General features: G+C 42.9%; 4 protein-coding genes across 4 annotated transcripts; 3 read left to right on the top strand and 1 right to left on the bottom strand.

The window, feature by feature from the left end:
* The first annotated feature begins 442 nt into the window (after nucleotides 1-442).
* LOC108117061 lies at nucleotides 443-1,579 on the top strand. The gene is made up of 2 exons (XM_017229233.2): nucleotides 443-815; nucleotides 911-1,579. The coding sequence occupies exons 1-2, from the start codon at nucleotides 578-580 to the stop codon at nucleotides 1,354-1,356; spliced, it is 684 nt and encodes a 227-aa protein (XP_017084722.2). The 5' UTR covers nucleotides 443-577; the 3' UTR covers nucleotides 1,357-1,579.
* An 894-nt stretch (nucleotides 1,580-2,473) lies between these two features.
* On the top strand, nucleotides 2,474-18,418 carry LOC108117158 (protein unc-79 homolog). The gene is given in 29 exon segments (XM_041819011.1): nucleotides 2,474-2,637; nucleotides 2,824-2,932; nucleotides 2,995-3,114; nucleotides 3,188-3,349; nucleotides 3,409-3,579; nucleotides 3,644-3,919; nucleotides 3,981-4,679; nucleotides 4,736-5,398; nucleotides 5,462-5,733; nucleotides 5,794-5,895; nucleotides 5,950-6,094; nucleotides 6,931-6,987; nucleotides 7,814-7,893; nucleotides 8,357-8,419; nucleotides 9,903-9,927; nucleotides 10,072-10,370; nucleotides 10,528-10,676; nucleotides 10,728-10,818; nucleotides 10,820-11,462; nucleotides 11,543-12,310; nucleotides 13,650-13,917; nucleotides 13,976-14,621; nucleotides 14,681-14,755; nucleotides 14,816-16,036; nucleotides 16,107-16,285; nucleotides 16,342-16,496; nucleotides 16,562-17,280; nucleotides 17,347-17,525; nucleotides 17,581-18,418. Coding segments are annotated over 28 exon segments (9,102 nt in total). The 5' UTR covers nucleotides 2,474-2,637; nucleotides 2,824-2,877; the 3' UTR covers nucleotides 18,401-18,418.
* Nucleotide 18,419: 1 nt separating this feature from the next.
* On the bottom strand, nucleotides 18,420-19,805 carry LOC108117160. Its single transcript, XM_017229433.2, has 3 exons — nucleotides 19,608-19,805; nucleotides 18,829-19,549; nucleotides 18,420-18,772 (listed from the first exon to the last, which is right to left on the bottom strand). Exons 1-3 carry the CDS (start codon nucleotides 19,775-19,777, stop codon nucleotides 18,524-18,526), a joined length of 1,140 nt encoding a protein of 379 aa, XP_017084922.2. The 5' UTR covers nucleotides 19,778-19,805; the 3' UTR covers nucleotides 18,420-18,523.
* A 119-nt stretch (nucleotides 19,806-19,924) lies between these two features.
* Nucleotides 19,925-21,070, top strand: LOC108117056 (sodium/potassium-transporting ATPase subunit beta). Its single transcript, XM_017229229.2, has one exon. It carries the CDS (start codon nucleotides 20,042-20,044, stop codon nucleotides 20,981-20,983), a length of 942 nt encoding a protein of 313 aa, XP_017084718.2. The 5' UTR covers nucleotides 19,925-20,041; the 3' UTR covers nucleotides 20,984-21,070.
* Nucleotides 21,071-21,157: the final 87 nt, after the last annotated feature.

The raw sequence follows: 21,157 nt of genomic DNA, 5'->3' as shown, positions 1-21,157 counted from the left end.
GAAACAATGGGGCAGCAGCAGCATAACAAGGGGTATTGTGTGCACATATTGAATGAATTGCCTTTGGCTTTTATTTCAGCAGTTTTTTTTTCAGCAGGCTTCAGTTTGGCTTTGTCCTGGCCGGGGAAACCGTTCGATTGCGGGGAGAAAATGGAATCAAAGTCGTATCAATTGAAACCTGTTTCGATGTCGTTGTTAACACATGTTAACCAAGCGTCGCCAAATTGCCAAAGAAAATGCATTTAAAAAAACAGAGTAAGAGCAATCGGTTAATGGCTTTAAAGCAGCATTTTTCCATCAACATTTCTTTAAAATAATTTATTAAAATATTCAAAAACAAGGCATTTCGCATATATATTTATAATTTATCATTAATACTGTTTCAAATTTTCAATCAAGTCAACTAAAATTAACTTTGTTAAATAATAATGTCAAGTTACCTCTGACTTTTCCAACAACTTAGTCAGGCAGTTCGTTCAACAATACCAGTCATATTAAACTTATATTTCTTACTTAACTGAGCTGTATTTCAATTGAAAAAAAACTATTAAAATTCTGGTGGACATAGTGGACGAAAATGTCCAATCTGCAAGAAATACCACTAGCCGACCCCGAAGGCTTGCCTGTTGACGGCTCCAATGTGGCAACCACGCCCAAGTCTAATTCATTGAAACGTTTCTTTAAAATCAGTAAGAAACCAATGATGCGGGATCAAGTGGAGGATGAGAGCGAAACCTCATCCCAGGACAACAAGGAGCTGGGGAAGTCCAACACGATAAGTCGTTTCTTCACCCGTATGAAGGGATCCAGCAAGGGTAAGTAACAGGCGAAGTAACCTGGCTCCTGGCTCTAAGCCATGTGATCAAGAACTTTTAATTATCTTAATCAAATTATTAACTTCCGTTAACAGACGGCCAGGAGCAATCTACCTCGATAGCCGCAGACCCTGTGGATCCTGAGAAGCCGTTGCCCAATATAAAGCCCACGATCAAGACATCTATTTCGACGTACTGGAAGCTGCTGTTCAATCGCCAAAAGAGCCAGCGTCAAAATGCCAAATTGGGACTGAACGATAACCCAGAGAATGATTCGGAGGAGGTGCATGAACTGCAACCGGTAAACCAAGAGACAGAAACTGATGGCCAACCTGATGCCAAGGAGGACCAACCTGAAATTAAGGAAGAAAGGATGGATTCGGAGGTACCAAAAGCGAGTTCCCTAAAACCGGTTGCCCACAAGGCGTCTGGACAGGACATTCTAAATGCATTAGAGGGAGGTCAGTTAACCACTAACAGCGAGCCGGTGGATGAAGACTTTATTCAGCCAGCTCCAGGTTCTCTCAATCTCAATCTCTAGGATGGCATCTAACATTTCTCCCGATCTCTGGGCTCACTGATCTCTGAACTGTGGGTGCTCTGAAACCTGAAACACACAAAACCAATCTCTATAAACTAATCAAGGATTCAAGATATATCCCCTTATGCTGAAATACTCAAAACACATCCGCTTTATTTCCACCAATTATAATTGCAAGTTTGCGTCACAATAAACACCTTCTCCAAAAAGGTATTTAAATGTCCTTCCAATGACATATCATCCTGGTCAGTAAACCCATCTGTTTTTGGACTTCTTTGGGGTCACAAAGTTCAGTTAAGTCGGTTGTTAAAATGTCTGCTCTGGGGGTTTCAATTTCCCAAACGAGTTTGTACTTTTGGGTTGAAAACTTCAGGGTTAAAAGGTGCCGCATAAGCCAGACGAACTGCTGGACAACCCCTACAGTTTTTTGAGATTTACATTTTCCAGGGAAGCCCTAAAGTGACACACCCTCAAAAGTTGGCTAACAAAATTCTGTAATGAGTATTTAATTGTTGGAAGGTGTGGGTTAAAAAGAAAAAGGGGTGTTAAAAGATTTATGTCAGTCCTACCCTAATTAAACGAAATTGATTTGAAGAGGTTCTTAAATCAGTAATAATATATTTAGCTTCATAATTGAATCCTAGGGTATGTAAAGCCTCTAAGTCTTTATGGCATCAACGAAATCTCTTCGTGGAAAATCTCCAAACAGATACCAGTTGCATAGCAAGGATAACAGAATAATCAGCTGTGGAATATTTACAAACATAAAGCGTTATCTGCGCAAACTCCGGACCCGGCTAGAAATAGTAAATATTTACATTGGCTAGACCAAAACAAACACTTGTTGGAAAACTGCCGGTAAGTGCGGAAAATGTGAGATAAACACGCGATATGCGCATGTCCTACTTCGGGAACAGCTGTTCCTTAAGGCTGCTGCCAAGGGTGGGTGGTAAAAGTGGGTCAAGTACCCACCCCACAACTTTAATTTAGCCAAATTCCTTTACATTTTTAATAAAAAGTATTAAGAAACTTAAGATATTTAATATATAATTGTATTTATTATATATTCCAACTAAAACCCCTTTTAACTTGCTGAAAAACTGTTTGTAAGAGGAAAATTATGACCAAGGGGGTCATAGGGCGTCCAACAGATAGCAGAATTCTTGCACAGATACACACCATAAACTCAGTTTAGTTATAGAGATTTTTCTTCGTGGACGTGGCTTGCTGTAAAACCCGTAAAAAATTGCAAATCTATTGAAAAAACTAACCAATTTCGAGGTGAGTTTATTAAAAATATTATCTTTAGTACCCTTAGCATCTGTGGTGTATGAAAATTCTTGTTAATCTATGAAGTTTCTTATGTTTGCGACACTTTTTTTAATGGTAGCATCTTTCAAGGGGCGGCTTGGTTACGTAATTCCAGATGTGAAGTGTTAACTATTTTATTATTTTACTTTATTGCAGAATGCGAAGTCCCTCGGCAGCAGTTTCGGCAATGCGAAGGATTTGTCTGATATAATGACTGGCAGCTTTAAGGTGCAACTCATCAACATGGGCACTCGCGCTGCCGCCTGTAAGTCGCCCCCAGAAGTCTCAACTTTCTAGGTGTCTCACATTTTTTGTTCTTGCTTACAGTTCAGGCAAAACTGAGAGCCCTTCATGAATACCACGTACGTCTATTGCACAACGTCTTACCTGCGCCCTCTGGCGTCGATATTGCTAACAATATCAAATACTTTTCTCAAACTCTACTAAGTAAGTACTAATTGGGAAATTTCGAACTTTAAAAAAACTTTTTCCTACGCTAATCTGTTAAAAATTTCTACAGCTGTCCTTAAAGATGTGCGAACCTCGCCGCACGAGCTTATCCGCGATCCTCTTGAAGATCCCACTCGCATGTCTGCCTATCCCAATCTCGAATATGGCAATCTTTACAATGCTCTTACTATGCTCATTGATGTGGCACCTTGTATCCAGTATGGACAAATCGGTGAGATATTTTACTTACAACCGATCTTTATCCTATATTAATCCGAGTTTTCTCTTTAGTTTTCGGAAAAGCTCTATTGCAGTGCCTAAGCTGCATCCTACCCTTTCTCGACAAGGATCTTATTGATAATCTACCCTATCTAGTAAGCTCCACTATATCTGTCTTACCACCAGCATTGCATCAGGATATTGTCAATGCTCTATGTTACTATATCTTACCTTTTACTATAAGTGAGTAATAGTTACTTCTCCGGAGAAATTAAACAATTGTAATAACTGATTTTAATAACTACAGCCCGTCGAAGCTCCGATGAGCAGGAATGCCAGGCCTGCCAGTCAGTGTCCTCGGTCATCATGATGGTGCTGCAGTACTCCAACAATCCGGCTCATCATTGCCAGTTGCTGGAGTGTCTGATGACTCTTAAACACAATGTGGTTAAGGACATCCTATGCGTAGTGGCCTATGGAACCGCTGTCTCCAGAACCTCCGCTGCCAAGCTGCTCTTCTACTACTGGCCAGCCTTTAACGCCAATCTATTTGATCGCAAAGTCTTGCTATCCAAACTAACCAGTAAGTTGTATTTGTGTTAACATTTTATATCAAATAATTTGTATATCCTCTTACTAAATAGATGACCTAGTACCCTTCACCTGTCAGCGGGAGCATTGCCCTAACTCGGGAAACGCAGAGGCTGCCAAGGTGTGCTATGACCACAGCATCAGTATCGCCTATGCCCCAGATTGTCCTCCGCCACTTTACCTGTGCATCGAGTGCGCTAATGAGATACATCGAGAGCATAGTAGCCTGGAGTTTGGGGACATCCTGCATCCCATGCAGCAGGTGTCAATGGTCTGCGAGAACAAAAACTGCCGCTCCAACGAGAAGTCAGCCTTCTCCATCTGCTTCTCCACTGAGTGTGCCAGCTTCAATGGCAACCACCCAATCCGCTACTGCAGCCAGTGCCACAGCAATAGGCACAATTCCCGTCGTGGAGGCGACCATGTGGTTCATCGCAGTTTGCAGCCCGCCTGGCAGATGGACCCGGAGATGCAGATGCACATGGTTGAGTCAGTAGTGAGCCTTCTGCGGGAGGCCAAGCCATTGAACTTTGAGCCTGGCAAGGAGTCATCGTCGTCCGAGTCCAAGAAGAATGGATCCCCCTTGACAGCCGACAATATTTCGTTGGAAGAGCGCCAGAGGTTGGGGCGGTATGGTATCTGGTTGCTGGTGGGTCGCTGTACTCCCACTGCAGACACTCCTGTGGAAGTGCTAGGCAGGATCCTTAGCATGCTTTTCCATTGGTTCCATGTCACCGCCTATTCATATGATGGTAAGTAAAGATCAGGGATTAACTGATCTTTAAAAAGTAACCAAATTTCCCTTTAGCTGCTGGACAAGTGGAGAGCACCATTGAGAAGCTGAAAGTGGATCATGTGTGCAATTGGCTGAAGGACATCTGCCGCATCCACTACAACGTCTTCATCTCCTGCCTGCTGCCCCATCCCCCAGAGTATGCCCGCGTTGGTGGCCACTGGGAGACCTTGGCATCACGAACCAGTCATTTGAAGGAAGGTCTTCAGCGACTCATTTGCCTAGTTCCGTACGAAGTCATCACCTCCGAGATCTGGGACTATGTAATGCCCCACTGGATGGAGGCCATCACCAACGATGTGGCCGAGAAGGAACTCAATGAGCTGAAGATTGTACTAAGCAAGATCCTCGATCCGGAGATGTCTCCTCTTGGCTTTGATGCCAAAACCATGTACAACTTTGTGGCCATTCGGTTTGAAAAGACAACGGCCAAGGTGCAGCAACAGGCTCTCCACTGGCTGCAGATCCTCACCAAGCTGGAGATCCTCATACCCTTGGTGCAGTTATTCGCCATGTTTGGCGACGGAGTTCGCATTATGAAATATGGCATCCAGCACGAGTTGATGCGGGAAAAGGATGCTCAGTCCCAATCCCTGGCCAAGGCTCCCAAAACCCCATGTAAAGAGAGCAAGGAAACCAAGGCAGATATGGCCAATCCACCCAGGAGGAGCTCAATTTGTGAATATTTTCCGTAGAGTTTTAGAGCAGTACATCTAATTTATAAATTGTTGTATACCTTAGCTCCTGTTGTCGAGGATGACTCTGGCAATACGTCTGCCATCTCGGATGATGAGGCGCCTACCAATCGTCACACGGAGTTCTCCACAGATGCTGAGCACAATCTTACCTGCTGCATCCTTATGCTGGACATTCTTCTGAAGCAAATGGAATTGCAGGACGTGGAGCAGCACATGGGCATCCACACGAGCGTCTGCGAGAATGTCTCCAGGCTGATCAAGTGCATGGTCACCGCAGCTCGTGTGGGTCTCAGCAGTCATGTCTGCGCTTTGAAGGTAGCTAGATTTTACATCTTTTAATAATTATACTTTTCAAAAGCAAAAAATTTTTAACAGGTGGCAGAATGTGCCTATTGTGAGGCTTCCATCATGTGGCATCAACTAGCCACTAAGTTGGTCCAGTTCATGGCTCCCCTGAATCCAGTTAGGCCACCAGATGTAGGCTATTCGTTTCACTTTAAGTCAATATCTTCTCATGAGTAAGCTTCCCAGGTTCCCATCGAGGACATCATTGAAGAGGAGAAATCTTCTCGCAAATCTCCACCCGAATCGGATAAAGAAAAGACCCGTGATCGAGATGTCTCTCTCTCAATGGCTCCCTTACCAATTCCATTGGGTCCTTTAGGAGGCTTTGCAGGTACGCTCCAGACTTTCCAAAGCATTTTAAGTTATTTCGAAGACCCTTTAACGAACCCCGGTTGTAACATAAACCGTCTATAAAGACCCGTCCAAGTTTCTATCCCGAAATAAAACCACCCAAAAACCCACCCACCTATAAATAAACTAACCACCGTAACAGTAAAGCAGTGAAACGTCACCAAAAAGTAGCTAATTGTAGACAGTACTTGAGCCTGGACTATATAAAATCTATATAAAATATATTACATTTTGCGGGCGAATGGTATGGAATGGCGGCTCGCCCGTCGAGTCTCCCCCTATAAACAACCTAATATAGCCTTAAAAAACCCACGTTAAAGCGCAAACCGAACTTTGTTACAACCTACAAATAGATACCTGCACTGCTATGCCTTGTAAAGTTACCTACTTGACCCAACTAAACAATCCCCAAGACTAAATCAAACAAATCTCAGAAGAATGAATTAACTACCATCTAAACGATCATTCGTGGAAAAGATAATCATTAAGTCATCCTGATCTCACCTGTACTTTATATTTTTAAACCATAACTATTTGTCTATCTTGCTATCTCTCTCTACATAAATATGTATATCTGTTTCTCTCTCTCTATCTCTAACATATTCTACTGCGCGTCTCTGCCTGTACAAAAATAACATAACTAACGCTGTCTCTCTCTCTCGCTCGCACCCTATTCCGCGCGTCTCTCCTTCTCTCACACTCGAAAACTTCTCGTCTATGACCAAAAAAAAAATCTACAAAACTAATATATATCGACTCATGAAATACTGCAAAACTAATACCAAACTAAATTTAAAATCTATCAATCATTATCAGATATCTTTAAGCTAGATCAATTCTTTTCAGACGATGGAAAAATTATTATAATGGCAGGTGATGCACCACAAGAAAATTTTTCATTCGTTATCCAAAAAAAAAAAAAAAACAAAAAAATCAAAAAATACAAATTTACATTTACATTATGAAGCATTTGTTGAAACATTTCGTTACTCAACTCAAACAAAAACTAAAAAATACTTTTTATTAACACGTCACGACACGATCAACAGAAAAAGACAACAATAGTTTCGCTCGTTCACTCTAACAATCTCTATCTGTGCCACAAACACACACTTTACAGACACACACACACACAACTCTCTATCTCTGTTTAGCGTTACTAGAGTATATGATTTAGCATAACCAAGCTTTTATATCTAGTTGACCTGTGTAGATTGACCGCCCCTAGTGAGTTCAGTTCCGTTCTGCCTATATATAGATCAATCTTTCGGTTATAGTCCTTACCTTAAAAAACCAACGAACACCTAACTGCGAGTTTTAGTACAAACACCACAAGCACAGAAATCACACATGTTCTATGATTTTTCGGTAGGCAGTTCCTTCCTTCCATTGGATTTAAAAAAAACTTTCAAAAGCCGGAAAAATCCACGCGTAGTACCCAATTGGCAGTAATGTAAAAATAAAAAACACTATGTTTGAAAAAGAAAACCTGCATGAGATACTTTCAATGAAGTTCCTATTTTTCAAACCTATCCGAATGACACTTATAGGATTTCTATGTATATGTATGCATGATTGATTTGTGAATGCCAATCAGTTGTATGTTGACCACAAAGCCAACTTCATTTTTTAGCTGGACTCGCCTTTCCAAGTTTCTATGATCCCATACTAATCCTAATGTATACTTTTCTTTGAAAAGGTCCAGTGCCAGTGGCTGTGCCCCAACCAGAACCGCACTCTGTGGGCGGAGTGCTCGTCCACATGCCCCACGTCTGTTCCGTATGTATTTCGATCATAAGCAATATCGTCCATAAAAATTATGTTCTTTAGTTGTCACTTTTTTATTGACGACCATACTCGAATTTTAAAGTTCTTAACACATTACCAAGAAATAAATTATATAAAGAAAAAAAAAACAAAGAGAAATAAATATAAATCAAAATATTATGCGTTGACTGTAGGTATATTGAAACACCCCATATATATATATATATATACATATATATTTTATATCTTTGCTATAAATATTCAAATTACTCAATTACAGCAACAAAGCAATACTAAGTTGAAGTGAGCATTCGAGTTGTTTCATTTAATCAAAACATAATCTTTATTCGGTTTACTTTTGATTTTACTTTTAAAACAAATTCCAATTCAATGTTTTTATTTTGGAAAATTGAAAATCAATTATTGTCCAATGATTATACAAAAACGTTTTCATTTCTTCATATATTCTTTATAGAATAACGAAAATGGGCATTCAGTTGATAGTAATGAATTGAGAAAAGTTCACGCCACAGACGAGGTACTTTGTGCATTCTTAAAAAAAAAGAAATACCAAACAAAAGACAAACAAATCAACCAACAAAAGCTATACAACTTTTTTTTAACTTAAGTTTTATTATTTTTGCCCAATTATGAAATCCTCCTACGATTCGATAATTGTATAATTCGTTTTTAAATATCTATAGTTTTTTATGTCCAGTCAACAAATCGTACTCTTCGTGTTAAGTGTAAATAAATGTACAGAGTGTTTTTCCTGCTATTGATTAAGTTTTATTTTCAATTGAATAAGTATACATTTTTTATTCGAATTTTATTTATAAATAAATCAGTTTTAGAGAAAATTAACAAGCACTATAGAGATGTTTTTATAGATAGCCTTAGAGATATTATATCTAACAAATAGGTTAAAGAAATGATGAAATGATTACTTAAATTAGCAACTAATATTATAATTTAATTTAAAAAATAATAGTTTTTCTTAAAACTTCTTCTAATTTTAAGAGACTAGGCTGAAAGACATCATCCACGACACCTGCAAAAAGTACTTTCTTTTAGAGAAAATACGCCCAGATAAGCTTTTTAAACTTAATAATTCTCTAGCTTTTCCATCCGAATAATAGATTAATAAATCTTTTCCGTTACTAGTTTTTTATTCGTTTTATTCAACTACTGTGTCTCAAAGTATCTTGTATGTGTGTGAAAATAAATTACAAATTTATCGTAAATCGAACGAAAATCAAAAAAACGAGTTCTTATAAATGTACATTTTATTTAAGTCAATCTCGATTTTACATATCTCTTATTTAACATGTAAATATTGCGTTCTATGCTAATTTTATTCACATAACAAAAATAATTCTTTTCATTTATCGATCATTGTAAGAAGCATGTTCAATGTACAAGCACTGTCACAGTTAATTGCCTCACCCCACCACCCAATAAAAATATATATAAAAAAATAAAAAGTAATTTTATTATAATCACAGCAATGCACAGAAAATGTAACAAAATATTTATGCAATTTTTTTCGTGTGTTATGTATCGTTTTTGATGTAAATTACTTTGTTAAAACTAAATCTCAGGAATCATTAGAAAGTTGAATTCGGAATAATCTTTAGATGGCAACCATCTTATAGTGGTAACTATCGAAATGTCAAAGCTCCCCTCAAACATTGCATTTGTCTACATGATGTTGTCCCCCAAACCAAAACAAAAGGAATGTCTCAAAAACTATAAAAACACAATTTAACACGTTTGGATGCCTCTGCACCACCATGTAAAAACCAACCACAATTGTTTGACCTTGTTATTTAATATCTATCGATTTACCAAAGATTTTCAAATCGGAACACTATTTCGCCGTTATAAAAAAAATTTTTACTCATATTTTATTAACATCATTATAAAATGTCCATTTCCTTGGCATTAATTTCCTTAAATAATAATTTAAAATTTGAAACAGTAACCATAATCGCGGCACCCCATTTATCTCTATGCTTTAGATCATGACGGCCACGGTAGAAAAAAAAAAAAACTCTTAAACAGTAGTCAAAGCTCCCCCGAACATTGCATTTGTTACCAAAAGAATGTGCCATAAAAACCATACCACGTATATACGATTAAAGTTTGCCATGTCCTTGGCATTATCCTTTTCGCTAATCCCACGCCATTTATCTCATGCAACATGACGGCCAATGTCTCTTCCCCCACAAAACGCCCAAGCCCGCTCTATAACCCTTTCCGATGCCGACGTGGGCAGTGCCAATGTCAGCGTGACCAAGGCCTCGGTCATGGGTGAGAACGGTGCCAATGGCGGAGCGGCCTGTGGTGGCGGGGAGAATGGTAGCGGTTCCGAAGAGGACGAGGAAGAGGAGGACAGCGATGACTTTTGGCACACCTCCGTGGGCAAATTCAAGTTTACATTGGACACATTGCCCCAGCCTCTGCAATACATACATCAGCTTCTGACGGTAGGAAAATGTTATCCTTATAGGTTATAGGTTACGGTGGTGTTTAAGACATAATTAGACCTCCTTGAGCTCGTAATTTAATTCCCATTCGATCTAGTTTTTATAAAGACTTTTATTAAAATTCACAAAATTTATTCTCTATGATTCTCCAAAAAAGGAAATACCCACCATCAAGAAACCCGAGATTCTTTACTACGTTTTACAATGCCTTAACACGATGGCCCTCCATGGCGATGCCCTGGCCAAGGCGGCCAGAGAGCAGCGTGGCTTCTTCATCTGGTGCCAGGAGAATCTTCTGATCAAAAAGTAAGTGGAGACAAACAAAATAAGTTTTTCATAAATATACCAAATTTTTAGCTTGTGGGAGCTATGCAACGCGGAGCACTCTCACATCTGCCAAGTGGGCGTGCCACTGCTGCTGCACTGCATCACGCTGCCACTGGGATCAGGATGTCTTTTGGCGTGTGGTGCAGGAGGCTTTCCACGACACGGACTGGCGCGTCCGCTTCACGGCAGTGGAGCGAGTTACCGTGATTACCCGCTTCATGGACTCGACCCCCCTGCGCTCCGAGGTGGGCCTGCAGACGGCGCTGGCCACCGCCTTCTGTCACCTGATCGCCAGCATGGACGACATCAATGTGTACGTGGCGCAGCGGGCGACTCTCTACATTGGGACAATCCATGACACGGCAATTCGGTCGCTTCTCTTCTGCCTGGAGTCCCAGTTCGATCTATTCATTGTGGACCGTCCAGTGGTGCTCCAGTCGGTCTACCAGCTTCATAATTCCCTCTCCGATCGGAAGATGCTTGGCTGGGAGTTCTTCCTGAATCGCTTTGACACGCTTTTCGTGGAGGCACAGATCAATCTCGAGAAATGCGGCGATATCTCGTATCTGCGGGATCTGAGGAACTCGGACAATGGCAGTGAAGCTCTGTCGGCCAAGATCCAGAAGGCTAGGGAGGCTCTTAGCCAGTCGGATACCAGTGGCAGCATGGCCAAAACTCTGAGTGCCTCCTTTGGCACCAAGTGGCCCTACAAGCGAACCATGTCTGCTCCTGCCAGCATGGCTCCTCGACAGGATAGCAAGTTTGGTGAGTGTTCGTTTTAATTTAACTTTTCTTATTTTATAAGACTTCTATTCTTCAATTTCGACTTTCTTTTCTAATTCCAGTTCCCGAGAAGGAGAAGATCTACAGCCGCCAGGTCTCGGCGCCTATACTCAAGCGGAAAACCTCTCGCTTCGGACTGGGTCAGTTCCTGGGCAGTAGTAGTGGGGGGGCTTCTGGCAGCAGCCAGTCGATGAATCCAGGAGCAACGGCAGCGGGCTCCTCGCGACCCAAGCCGCCGCCTTGTCCCATCCACCAGCCAGCGCACACGGCCTTTCCCTATCACACCCACCACCACCATCCACATGCCCACCATCCGTACCCTCACCCCCATCCACACCATCATCCGCATCATCATGCCGGTAGTAGTGCACACGTAGCCACCACCGCCAGCACTTCGGCCGGTTTAGTCTCGACGCACAGTCAGAGCCATCAGTACCTGGTGCACTGTGTGCCCCCAAGTCACCATAGTCCGATGCCGACGCTGCAGGAAGCGGAAACGCTACTCCGTTCCCAGGCAGCCGCCGATGCCGCTGCGGCGAGTGGATCAGTCGGCGGATCTTTGGGTTATCCTGCCCAGGAAGCAGCGGCAGTTGGATCGGGAACAGCTGGATGCAGCATGGGGAATCCGAATCCCCATCACTCTTTCCACTCCCACTTCCAAAAGCATCCGTCGGCACCAAATCTGCTGCCCCCGCAGCCGGCCATCGTGCCGGCCCCCAGTCCCAGCCCCTCGACTCTGGCCTTCCCCCTGCACTGCACCTGCGATGCCGCACCCCATCCGCATCCTCAGGTCACGGGTGCGGCGGCCACCGGCAGCTCGGCGAATCCAGGTAGGTGCTAGAGCACGTGTGTTCATCGATGTCAGTTTGTTCTGTGAATCCCGTCCTCTCGATGGTGTCTGATGATCGGTGTTCTTGCAAAATGTATGCATCACTCACAAGGAATTGGAAAACAAAAACATTTAATTTATTGTTATTTTAAAAAATATTTTGAATCAGAAATTAACAATTTTTTGAGGAATCCGCAAAAGTCTCCACAGATATGCAGTTTAAATTTCTGAAAGAAAAAACTTGAAAAAATGTGGTTTTTCCCTTTTCATTGCAAACACATTTAACCTTAAAAAATGTTTTAGAGTTTAATTTAAAAATAACTAGTAACTAACTAGTAACACCATTCTCGTGAGTGATGTAACCAATTTCGGTGTTGCCTTGGCTTTGTCAGTGTCTTAACACCACTCACATTATCATTCAGAACAACCAAGACCGGAGTAATATTTATTTTATACAAAATATTACATATAGTTTCCTAATTGGAACGAATTTGATATTTTATTAACCAGAGATTATGATTTTAACAGAAATATAATATATTTTAAAGAATTTTCTAGTTTAATACTTATAAAAAAGCAAATAAGTAATACTCGGATAGAACTTAAAGTATAAATTTATTTTATGTCAATACTAACAATTCTATTGTAGGCTTTTAATAATTATCGGTTTTATTATTAACTTACAAAATAAGTTAGCAGGATTAAAGTATAGCTTAGAATGCATGTTGTTAGGCACAACTTTATTTAGAATCTCACACTCTCACCCATTTTCAACATAAAAGCATGCTATATAAACACATTTCCTGCACTCCCATTAACCATACTCCTCCATCTATCGATCCGCATCTCATAGTTCTATATAATTGTAAATATGTGTTATATCTGTATTATCCAGCTGAGATATCTAGTTATGTGTGTGTAACTCTGCTTTTCATAACAAATGTCGTTTAAGTGTGTTCCCCCTTCGAACTGGTATGTATGCTCAACATTTCTACTCGCGGACCACTCCACAACAGAAAACTCTATTTTTACCTCACAACCTGTCTCTATTTCTCTCTTTTCGTATATCCCTCGAAAATGTTTGAATTGAATTCTAATTGGCTTTCACTCAACAGAGACATATCTGTATATTATACAAGATACATATCAAATTTTAAATCTACATAAACAAAAATCAATCTAATTGTGAAATTGGCATGTGGCTGTGACCCAAAAAAAAAAAAAAAAAAACAAAAATCAAAAAGATATTGGTGTTTTCCCCCATTCCCCTCCAAGCAGATGTCTATTTTGATATAAGATTCAAAATTTTTAAATATTTTTATCATCTAAATTCTATATAGATGGTCATATTCACTCTTTGGGTGGCTTGAACGATGATAACCTCATTGGGTTGCTGTCGAGGATCACGGAACTGGAGGAGTCTGATCGGGAGACTATTCACCTGCTGGTATTCATGCTTATGCAGTTTATGTCCCGCACAGATCAGGCCTATCCTTCTGAGGAGAAACCTATGACGAAGACTCAGAATATTGTGCTAAAGCATCTATTCCTGCTGCTAGGCCACAACCAGATTGACAAGACCTTCCATACTACTCCGGAGTCTCTAAGGTGAGCCTCTTATCACATTTATAACTCTTTGGTAAATAATGCGGTATGCTTTCCTCAGGGTCTCTGCCGTGTTTAACGCTTTCTTAGCCAATCTTCCACAAGTTCTGGACCAGAACCACTTGATTGGTGGCCTCATTCTGCCTTCAGTCATGCAGATCATTCTCTATGCCCCAAACCCAACCAGCACTTCTGGGGAATCTTACCAGAACATAGTCTTCAACTATTCCTTGTGGCATCTGGAACAGTATCCACGTCGCAACTGGCTATTCACCTTACTGGTTGTGCTTTACAAGTACTCTTATACCCAGCCTCCTCTCAGTGGATATGTCATCGCCGGCATCCGCTTGATCATGAACAGTCTGCGTGGACACTTCCATCAATGTCGTCGTATTCCCACCACGACTATTTTAGATATTCAGGGCGTGGGCGGCGCTGCTAGATCCCGCGATGTTAGTCAACCCTCACTCGGCACGGATCCGGACGACAAAGAAGCCAGTCCACCAGCCAGCCCAATGTTTCCCTCTGAGGGAACCAGTGCCGCGTCTAAGAGTAAGGGTCAGAATGTGGCCTTTACCCCAAAATTACAGCACGCTTTCCGCAAATACAACGATTCAAGCTTGGATGCGGATGAAACGGAGTCGGAATTGGTGGCTATTCCGGAGAGTGATCTCTCGGATAGCACTTTACACGGAAGCAGTGCACCTGTATGTTTTAAATCTAAGAAAAGTCTTACAATTCGAATCATCAAATAATATAATTCCAGGGATCCTTTGATGATACCATACATTTCGAGGATGTCATGCCCCGTAACCGTCGAGCTGTGGAGTACACTGAAGAGGTAAAACAAGGCCATATTCGTGATATTTGAAATTTAAATAAAATGAATTACCCCACATAGAAGTCCACCAAATCCCACAAGTCGATGATCACCACCAAAGTTGGCGATACGTACACCACAAAAATCAAGGCCACCACCACCAGTGAAACCCTTGTGACCACCCACACCAGGCACAGCTTGCAGGAAGGTGTTCGGATGATCGTCACTCCATTGGTGGGTGCTGAAACCACAGAGACTGCTATAGTTAGTCCGCCAGTTGATGTCCATCGAGCAGTGACCGTTCGCAATAAGTCCCTGGAGAATGCAGCCGCTTCCACCTCGAAAATGTTTGCCGCCATAGCCACGAATCACCTAAAAGCTCTGGGTGCTCTGCAGGATGTACCCACGTCCGTAGAAAGAAAAGCAGGATCTAGTAGCGGAAGTGGCAGTCGGTCGGCCAATGGCAATGGAAGTGGAGGAAGTGCTCCCGCTGCCATCCAGGGATCATCTTCTGTGCCTGCCAGCAAGCCAATTGGACGCCACAAGACGATTGTGGAGTGCAGTGCCGGAAACTCGAGCTCGTCGGCGGATGACTCGCGTCAAAAAAAATCCCAAACCAAATCTCTTAAACGGACGGACAAAAACTATGGATCCCCAGAGTCACCACTGTCTAAGATGAGCGTGATGCCGAATCCAAGGGATGAAGTGGATGAGGGTATGCAGAGTCTGCCGCCACCCAAGAGCATTGCCGCGTTGGAGATTCCTACGCCGGAGCGTCTGCTGCCCATTGGAACGCAGGATACAGTGGCCACTCTCGTGGAGCGGGTGAGAGATGGTCTTAATCTACCAGACATTAGTCATCTGAAGCAGGACAGCTTGGATGTATCTGAAAGCACCAAGGACGATGTGACTCCAAGCAGCCGGACAAACTCACCCCGTCGGCTTATAAAGCAGGTGGCATTGGAATCACCCCCAAATCCTAATGCCCAACTTCCATCACAAACTTCGGCCGATCTACACACTTCTATCCTGAAGAATGTTCAGCAGGACCTTAAGCAAACTGCTGGAGCCTCTGGAGGCGGTGGACTTACCACCACCAACAGCATCAAGCGTCCTCGCCAGAAATTGGCTCCATTTAATGTGGACAGCAATGCTATTCCCGATATTCGATCACGCTTTGCGGGCTCGTGGCCACCACCACCTTTCCAACCCGTGGATCCCGAACCCGATGATGATGACGACGTCGGAGCCGAGGCTTCCAATGGCCATGGAAATCATTCAACTGCTCATGCTCCACGTGGGGTAAGTTTTCATAATCTATGTATATATGAGTTGGATCTACATATACTATGCTAAGTCTGCTAACCTCCAGAGCTCACGTCGTGTGGGAGATTACACCATCGTTGATCGTTGCTCCGACTGCGGTGCCCACATTGAGGAGTATACTGATGAGGAGATTGGAATCTTCATCGTGATCTTAGGAACCTTTATCCATCGGGAACCAGCCATGGCAGCACCGTTCCTGCCCGAGATCCTTACCATGACATCACGGTTAGTCGTTCTTTAATCTATATTGATCTCTTAGGCTACATTTTACTCCATTTCAGTATCTGCTTGAGCAGCACCCATGCCTGGCAAGGCGAGAATGGTCCACCTTTGGCCAGCAGCGCCCAGGCGGTGGCCCTACAGTTTTTCCGCTGCGTACTCCACCAATTGGCTCCTAATGGAATATTCCTGCAGGTGTTCCAAACCCAAATGAAAAGTATGTAAAGATTGTGGCCTAAAGGAAAATTTTTATACTAATCATATCCCTTTGTATCTACCCAGTGAAAATCCGTCACAATCACTTCCGTAGCATTGCCAAGGCTTTGCAGGATTTCCAGGATCTAAATGCCACCAGTCCGATCTACATGGTCTGCGAGTCACTGACCTCCAAAAAGGCGTTGCCCGTCGATCAGCTGCCTGTAATCTTCCGAAATATGGCCGAGTACTTGAATCTCCAATGCGTCCCAGCGGAGGCTGGAGTCGGTTTGGCCGTCTGGTCACAGGCAATGCAGGCCATGGAGTCGCTCCTTCGCCAAGTGATCGTCATTATGCCCAATCTAACCAATGCGGAGTACATGCTGGACATCATAGCGGCCACCCTTCGGCTCAACTGTGTACCAAAGACACTTCTTGATCCATACTCCAAGATCATGGCCTACTGTGTCCAACACACAAATCTGGAATATCAAACGCTCTACGAACTTTGTACTCTGAATATTCGCTCTTTTAGCAAGGATCGGGATAAGAACCTTCTGTGTCGCCAGATGATCTTTGAGTTCGTCCAGGCCCTAAAGTTCAAGTCTAATATTCCTGACCACAATCTACTCACGATTATTGGTTTTGTGCTGCTCGATGCTGGTGGAACTCTGCCTCCAGGAGCTGCCCCTGGCTTGCCCGATGCGGCACCAATGATGACCACCAATTCTGCCGATTGTTTGAGACAATATATAAATGATGTTATTGACTTTCTGGCTGATTTCCATACGCTCAGCAAGATTAAGGTAGGAAGCGTATGAAGTTCCATGAAATTGGCAATGCAACATGCAATAGATCTTATGTTTTTCTAGAACTTTAAGAATGGCCAAACGAGTAATGGTCTGGGCGAAGACACCTTGGGCGGAGTTCTCAAAGGCGCGGTTGCACAATATCTAGCCCTGGAGATGTCGCGTGGCAATTCAAGGGACAACAAGGCTGTTTCCCGGTATCTGCCTTGGTTGAACAACGCTCCATCCTCACTTCAGCAAGGGTGAGTACAAAAAAATAGAAAACGAAACCTTAAATAACTTTATATTTCTACCTAGACCCAAGGAGTTCACAGAGTGCGTGGGTCACATGCGCCTGTTGTCTTGGTTGCTACTTGGCTCCCTTACTCACATGGCCCTAATGCAGCGCCGACAGGAAACACACAGCATACCAACACCCCTGCCGCCGCAGCCAGGACAAGGAACGGGTCCCACAGCCAGTGTTCACTACCAGCATCAGGGAGTGACATACTCACAGCCTGTGCCACAGGAAGCCTCCTGTCATATTGCCGATCACATTCAAGTGATCTTTGCTGGATTCGCGGAGCAGTCCAAGACCTCGGTTCTGCACATGTCCTCGCTCTTCCATGCATTCACTCTCTGCCAGTTGTGGACAGTGTATCTGGAGCAGATGGCCCACAACACAAACAGCAATGCGGAAGGGAGCACGTTGGGTGTGCTTTTTGAGTTCTGGGCTAAGGTTACGCCCTGCATCCTACAATTAGTGTCCCACGCCAAGCCGACAGTTAACAAGGATCAGCCGCAGACTCCCTTAGATTTTCAGACGCAGAGTGCCAACTCCAAGCTTTCTGAGATGGTCAATCTGCACTTCCTTAGCCTTCTGGAGGCTCTGAAGGACACGAATTCAACAGTTCTAGGAAAGTTGCTGCCCATGTGGAGCCCCGTTTTATCATCGCAGACTCAACTCTCGGACACTTTGCACGTCCGGTTGCAAAACGTGAGGGACTATGCACCGGACTACGAGGAGCAGCAGGCCTTTAAGTCGGAGGCTCTTCTCAAGTGGCTACAGCGACTGCAATTTAAGATGGGCCAAATTGAGTTACAGGCCTCCACCGCAACGCAGTTTTACTCAATCTAAATATCACACACATAGTGAGTTATATATATGCAGTCTTAATTATTAATTGTTGCCTACGAAAATAAATAGTTCACAATGTTTCTTGGAAAACGAATAGGAGGAATGGGATTTTATCGCCATCTCTTATTCAAAAACTGTGTAGTGAATCCCACTTGTGGCTGCCCCTCTGTCCTGAATTGTAGGATCATGAACTTCATTTGATTCACTGGCTTTTTGTCTGCCCTCGATGAGAAAATTGGCTTGCGGATCACGATAGTTTTGGAAAGATTCCTTAGTTTTCAGGATGGATTCCTCGGGAAGGCTCAATCCTGCTGCCAGTCTGGACTCCTTTTGCCTGGCCAGCCGCTGTTCAGCCTGCCGGATACGAACCTCCTGTAAATAAACATTATTCATGGGCGAATTCTCAATGTAATAACTATGGGTATCACCTTAATACGTTGCATGTAATCCATTTGAAGAGTGGCAGATTCCGCCAATGGCACCAACTGAACCTCTTTGTGCAGGATGAGTGGCGGAGTGGCTGCCGTTATCTCCCAGTGCTTCCCCTTTTTGCGAACACGCTCCTTGTCGGGATCGTGGACATTAGACTTTGTGGTGCGAAATGGCATAAACTTCTCCCTAGAAGGGGTATTAAGATTTGTTTCCGTCTTATCGATGAGGTAGAGAGCATGCTGATCAGGCAGCTGCTCCTTGGTTAGCTTGGCTGCCACTTGACTGGCGTCTATCTCTATAATCTCGGCAGGCAGGGAACTGGTATTACTCTGTCCTGCCAAAGCGGAGTCTGGAGAGTAAGCGGGTTTCTTAAACTCCTCGATATCCGCCAAATCCTCTGCGGTAATGAGTCTAGCCGGCGGAGGAATCACCTTAACCTTCTTCTCGTGCATTGTTCCTTTGGCTATAATCTTCAAGGGATCCATCTCCACCTCATCATCACTGTCCAGGATATCGTCCACATGAGCACCCTCGTCTGTCGTCTTCCCATTCCACTCTAGATTATTTAAAGCAATCTTTCCTTTTGCCGCAATGTTGAGACCGCTCAGCAGTCGAGTTGCCTCCTCCACTTCATCACGTCTCCTAATCTCGTCTAGAAGTTTGTCGTAGGACTGTTGGAGGCGTTTTCCTTTGTCCGGCAACTGCAAAAGACGCTTTCTAAAGCGGGAAACTGGAAAAATTAGTGGGACCTCTACAGGTTGTATTCGAAACTTACTTAAACGATAATATATGGGACTGTCTGTCCCTGATCTCCAACAGCTGCACATAGGTGAGGGTCTTAAGGTCCTTGCTGTGCTGTTCCCTTAGCTGGCTGGTGCCTGGAATCCTACTTAACGGTGCAGCAATCACATTCTCGTTCATTTTTGTTATTTCATTAATAAACATAAAAAATTTAATCGAATATAAATATTATCGATAAGTTTAATGAATGGTGTGCCCGTCCTTTAAAATACCTAGCAACGCTAATAAATCAAGGGCTGCCTAAGACTATTTGAAATCTATCGATAACGATTAATAAGCTTATAATTTAAATGAATATACTTTTTTAATATTTTACTTTTTTTTGTTCTTTAAAAATTAAATGAAATACGCATTTTCCAAAGAAAGCTTTTTTAAATACTTCATAAAACGAAACATTTATAATTGAACATGCCGAATGAAGCGATTATATACTCAGGACCGTACGAGGTTGGACGCCTTCGCCGCCGGCGTGATCGGCGGGTGGCGGAATACCTCTTCAGGCGATCGATTCGCACCAGCAACCCGGTTCCCGAGATGACACCCATCCGTATTGCCAAGCTAGTGTTATACTTCATGGCCTTCTCTGTGGTACTGGCAGCTTTCACGGCCGGAATGGCCTCGATATTAATTACATACAGTATACCGCCGGATATACCGGGGTGCAGGAAGTTTCCCGGACTTAGCACAATGCCCGGGCGGTCTGTAGGGGACCAAAAGCAAATCGTTTGGTGCAGTGAAAACGAAAAGCAACTAGGAGCAATACGGCGGCAGTTGTCGGATATGGTGGAAGGATACGGTATTGAAGGTCCAAAACGCATGATGGGTTGCAATCTTGACGATAGTTGGGGCTATGCCTCTGGCAAGCCCTGCATTCTGATGAAGCTCACCCAAGCACTCGGCTTCGAGGCAATCACGTATAACGATGCCATTTCCTTGCCCGATATCGCTCCGGATGAACTCTATAATTACGTGTCGGATCTTGGCATGGAGGAGCGTCTAAACCGCATCTGGGTTGCCTGCCAGGTGAAGAAGGAGGATGATTTGGATGTTATGATCGACTATGTGCCTGAGCGCTTCTTCGACGCCGAAGCGCTTTTTACAAATATGAATATTTTTCTCAACGATTCCTCAGATAACGATGGTGGTACTTACACCGAGGACCCTAGCGTCAGGCGTATCATTGGTGTTCAGTTCAAGAATATACCACCCAATCGGGACGTTTTAGTCCGGTGCCAAGTGTGGGCCAAGAATATACCCTTCCATATGGGAACCGCCAGGTTCCTATTGCACAACACGGAACCTATCCACCCAACGACTCCATTATTACTGGATGAGTGGTACGAAAACTGATTGGATGTTTGGCTTTAAGTCTTGATCTTTAGATTGAATACTATACGTTAATTTTTTTTAATTTATGTTTCAATCTACTAGTATATAAGAATTTTTATAATAATCAATCTAAATATATATTTTAATATATAAATTATATTTAAATATTTTAATACAAAAATTAATATAAAGGAG

The sequence above is a fragment of the Drosophila eugracilis genome, unplaced genomic scaffold (genome assembly GCF_018153835.1).
Source record: "Drosophila eugracilis isolate 14026-0451.02 unplaced genomic scaffold, ASM1815383v1 contig_440, whole genome shotgun sequence".
Classification (NCBI taxonomy): domain Eukaryota; kingdom Metazoa; phylum Arthropoda; class Insecta; order Diptera; family Drosophilidae; genus Drosophila; species Drosophila eugracilis.
Note: the sequence above shows the minus strand (reverse complement) of the source record. Positions and strands in the feature narration are given on the sequence as shown.

What these genes read in the sequence shown, in the direction of transcription:
- LOC108117056 (XM_017229229.2), top strand. Translation starts at nt 20,042, where the DNA reads ATGCCGAATGAAGCGATTATATACTCAGGACCGTACGAGGTTGGACGC.
- LOC108117061 (XM_017229233.2), top strand. Translation starts at nt 578, where the DNA reads ATGTCCAATCTGCAAGAAATACCACTAGCCGACCCCGAAGGCTTGCCT. An exon ending in TATGAAGGGATCCAGCAAGG is followed by an intron (nt 816 to 910) that starts GTAAGTAACAGG and finishes TTCCGTTAACAG; the next exon opens with ACGGCCAGGAGCAATCTACC.
- LOC108117160 (XM_017229433.2), bottom strand. Translation starts at nt 19,777, where the DNA reads ATGTTTATTAATGAAATAACAAAAATGAACGAGAATGTGATTGCTGCA. An exon ending in TCCCATATATTATCGTTTAA is followed by an intron (nt 19,550 to 19,607) that starts GTAAGTTTCGAA and finishes TTCCCGCTTTAG; the next exon opens with AAAGCGTCTTTTGCAGTTGC. An exon ending in ATTACATGCAACGTATTAAG is followed by an intron (nt 18,773 to 18,828) that starts GTGATACCCATA and finishes GTTTATTTACAG; the next exon opens with GAGGTTCGTATCCGGCAGGC.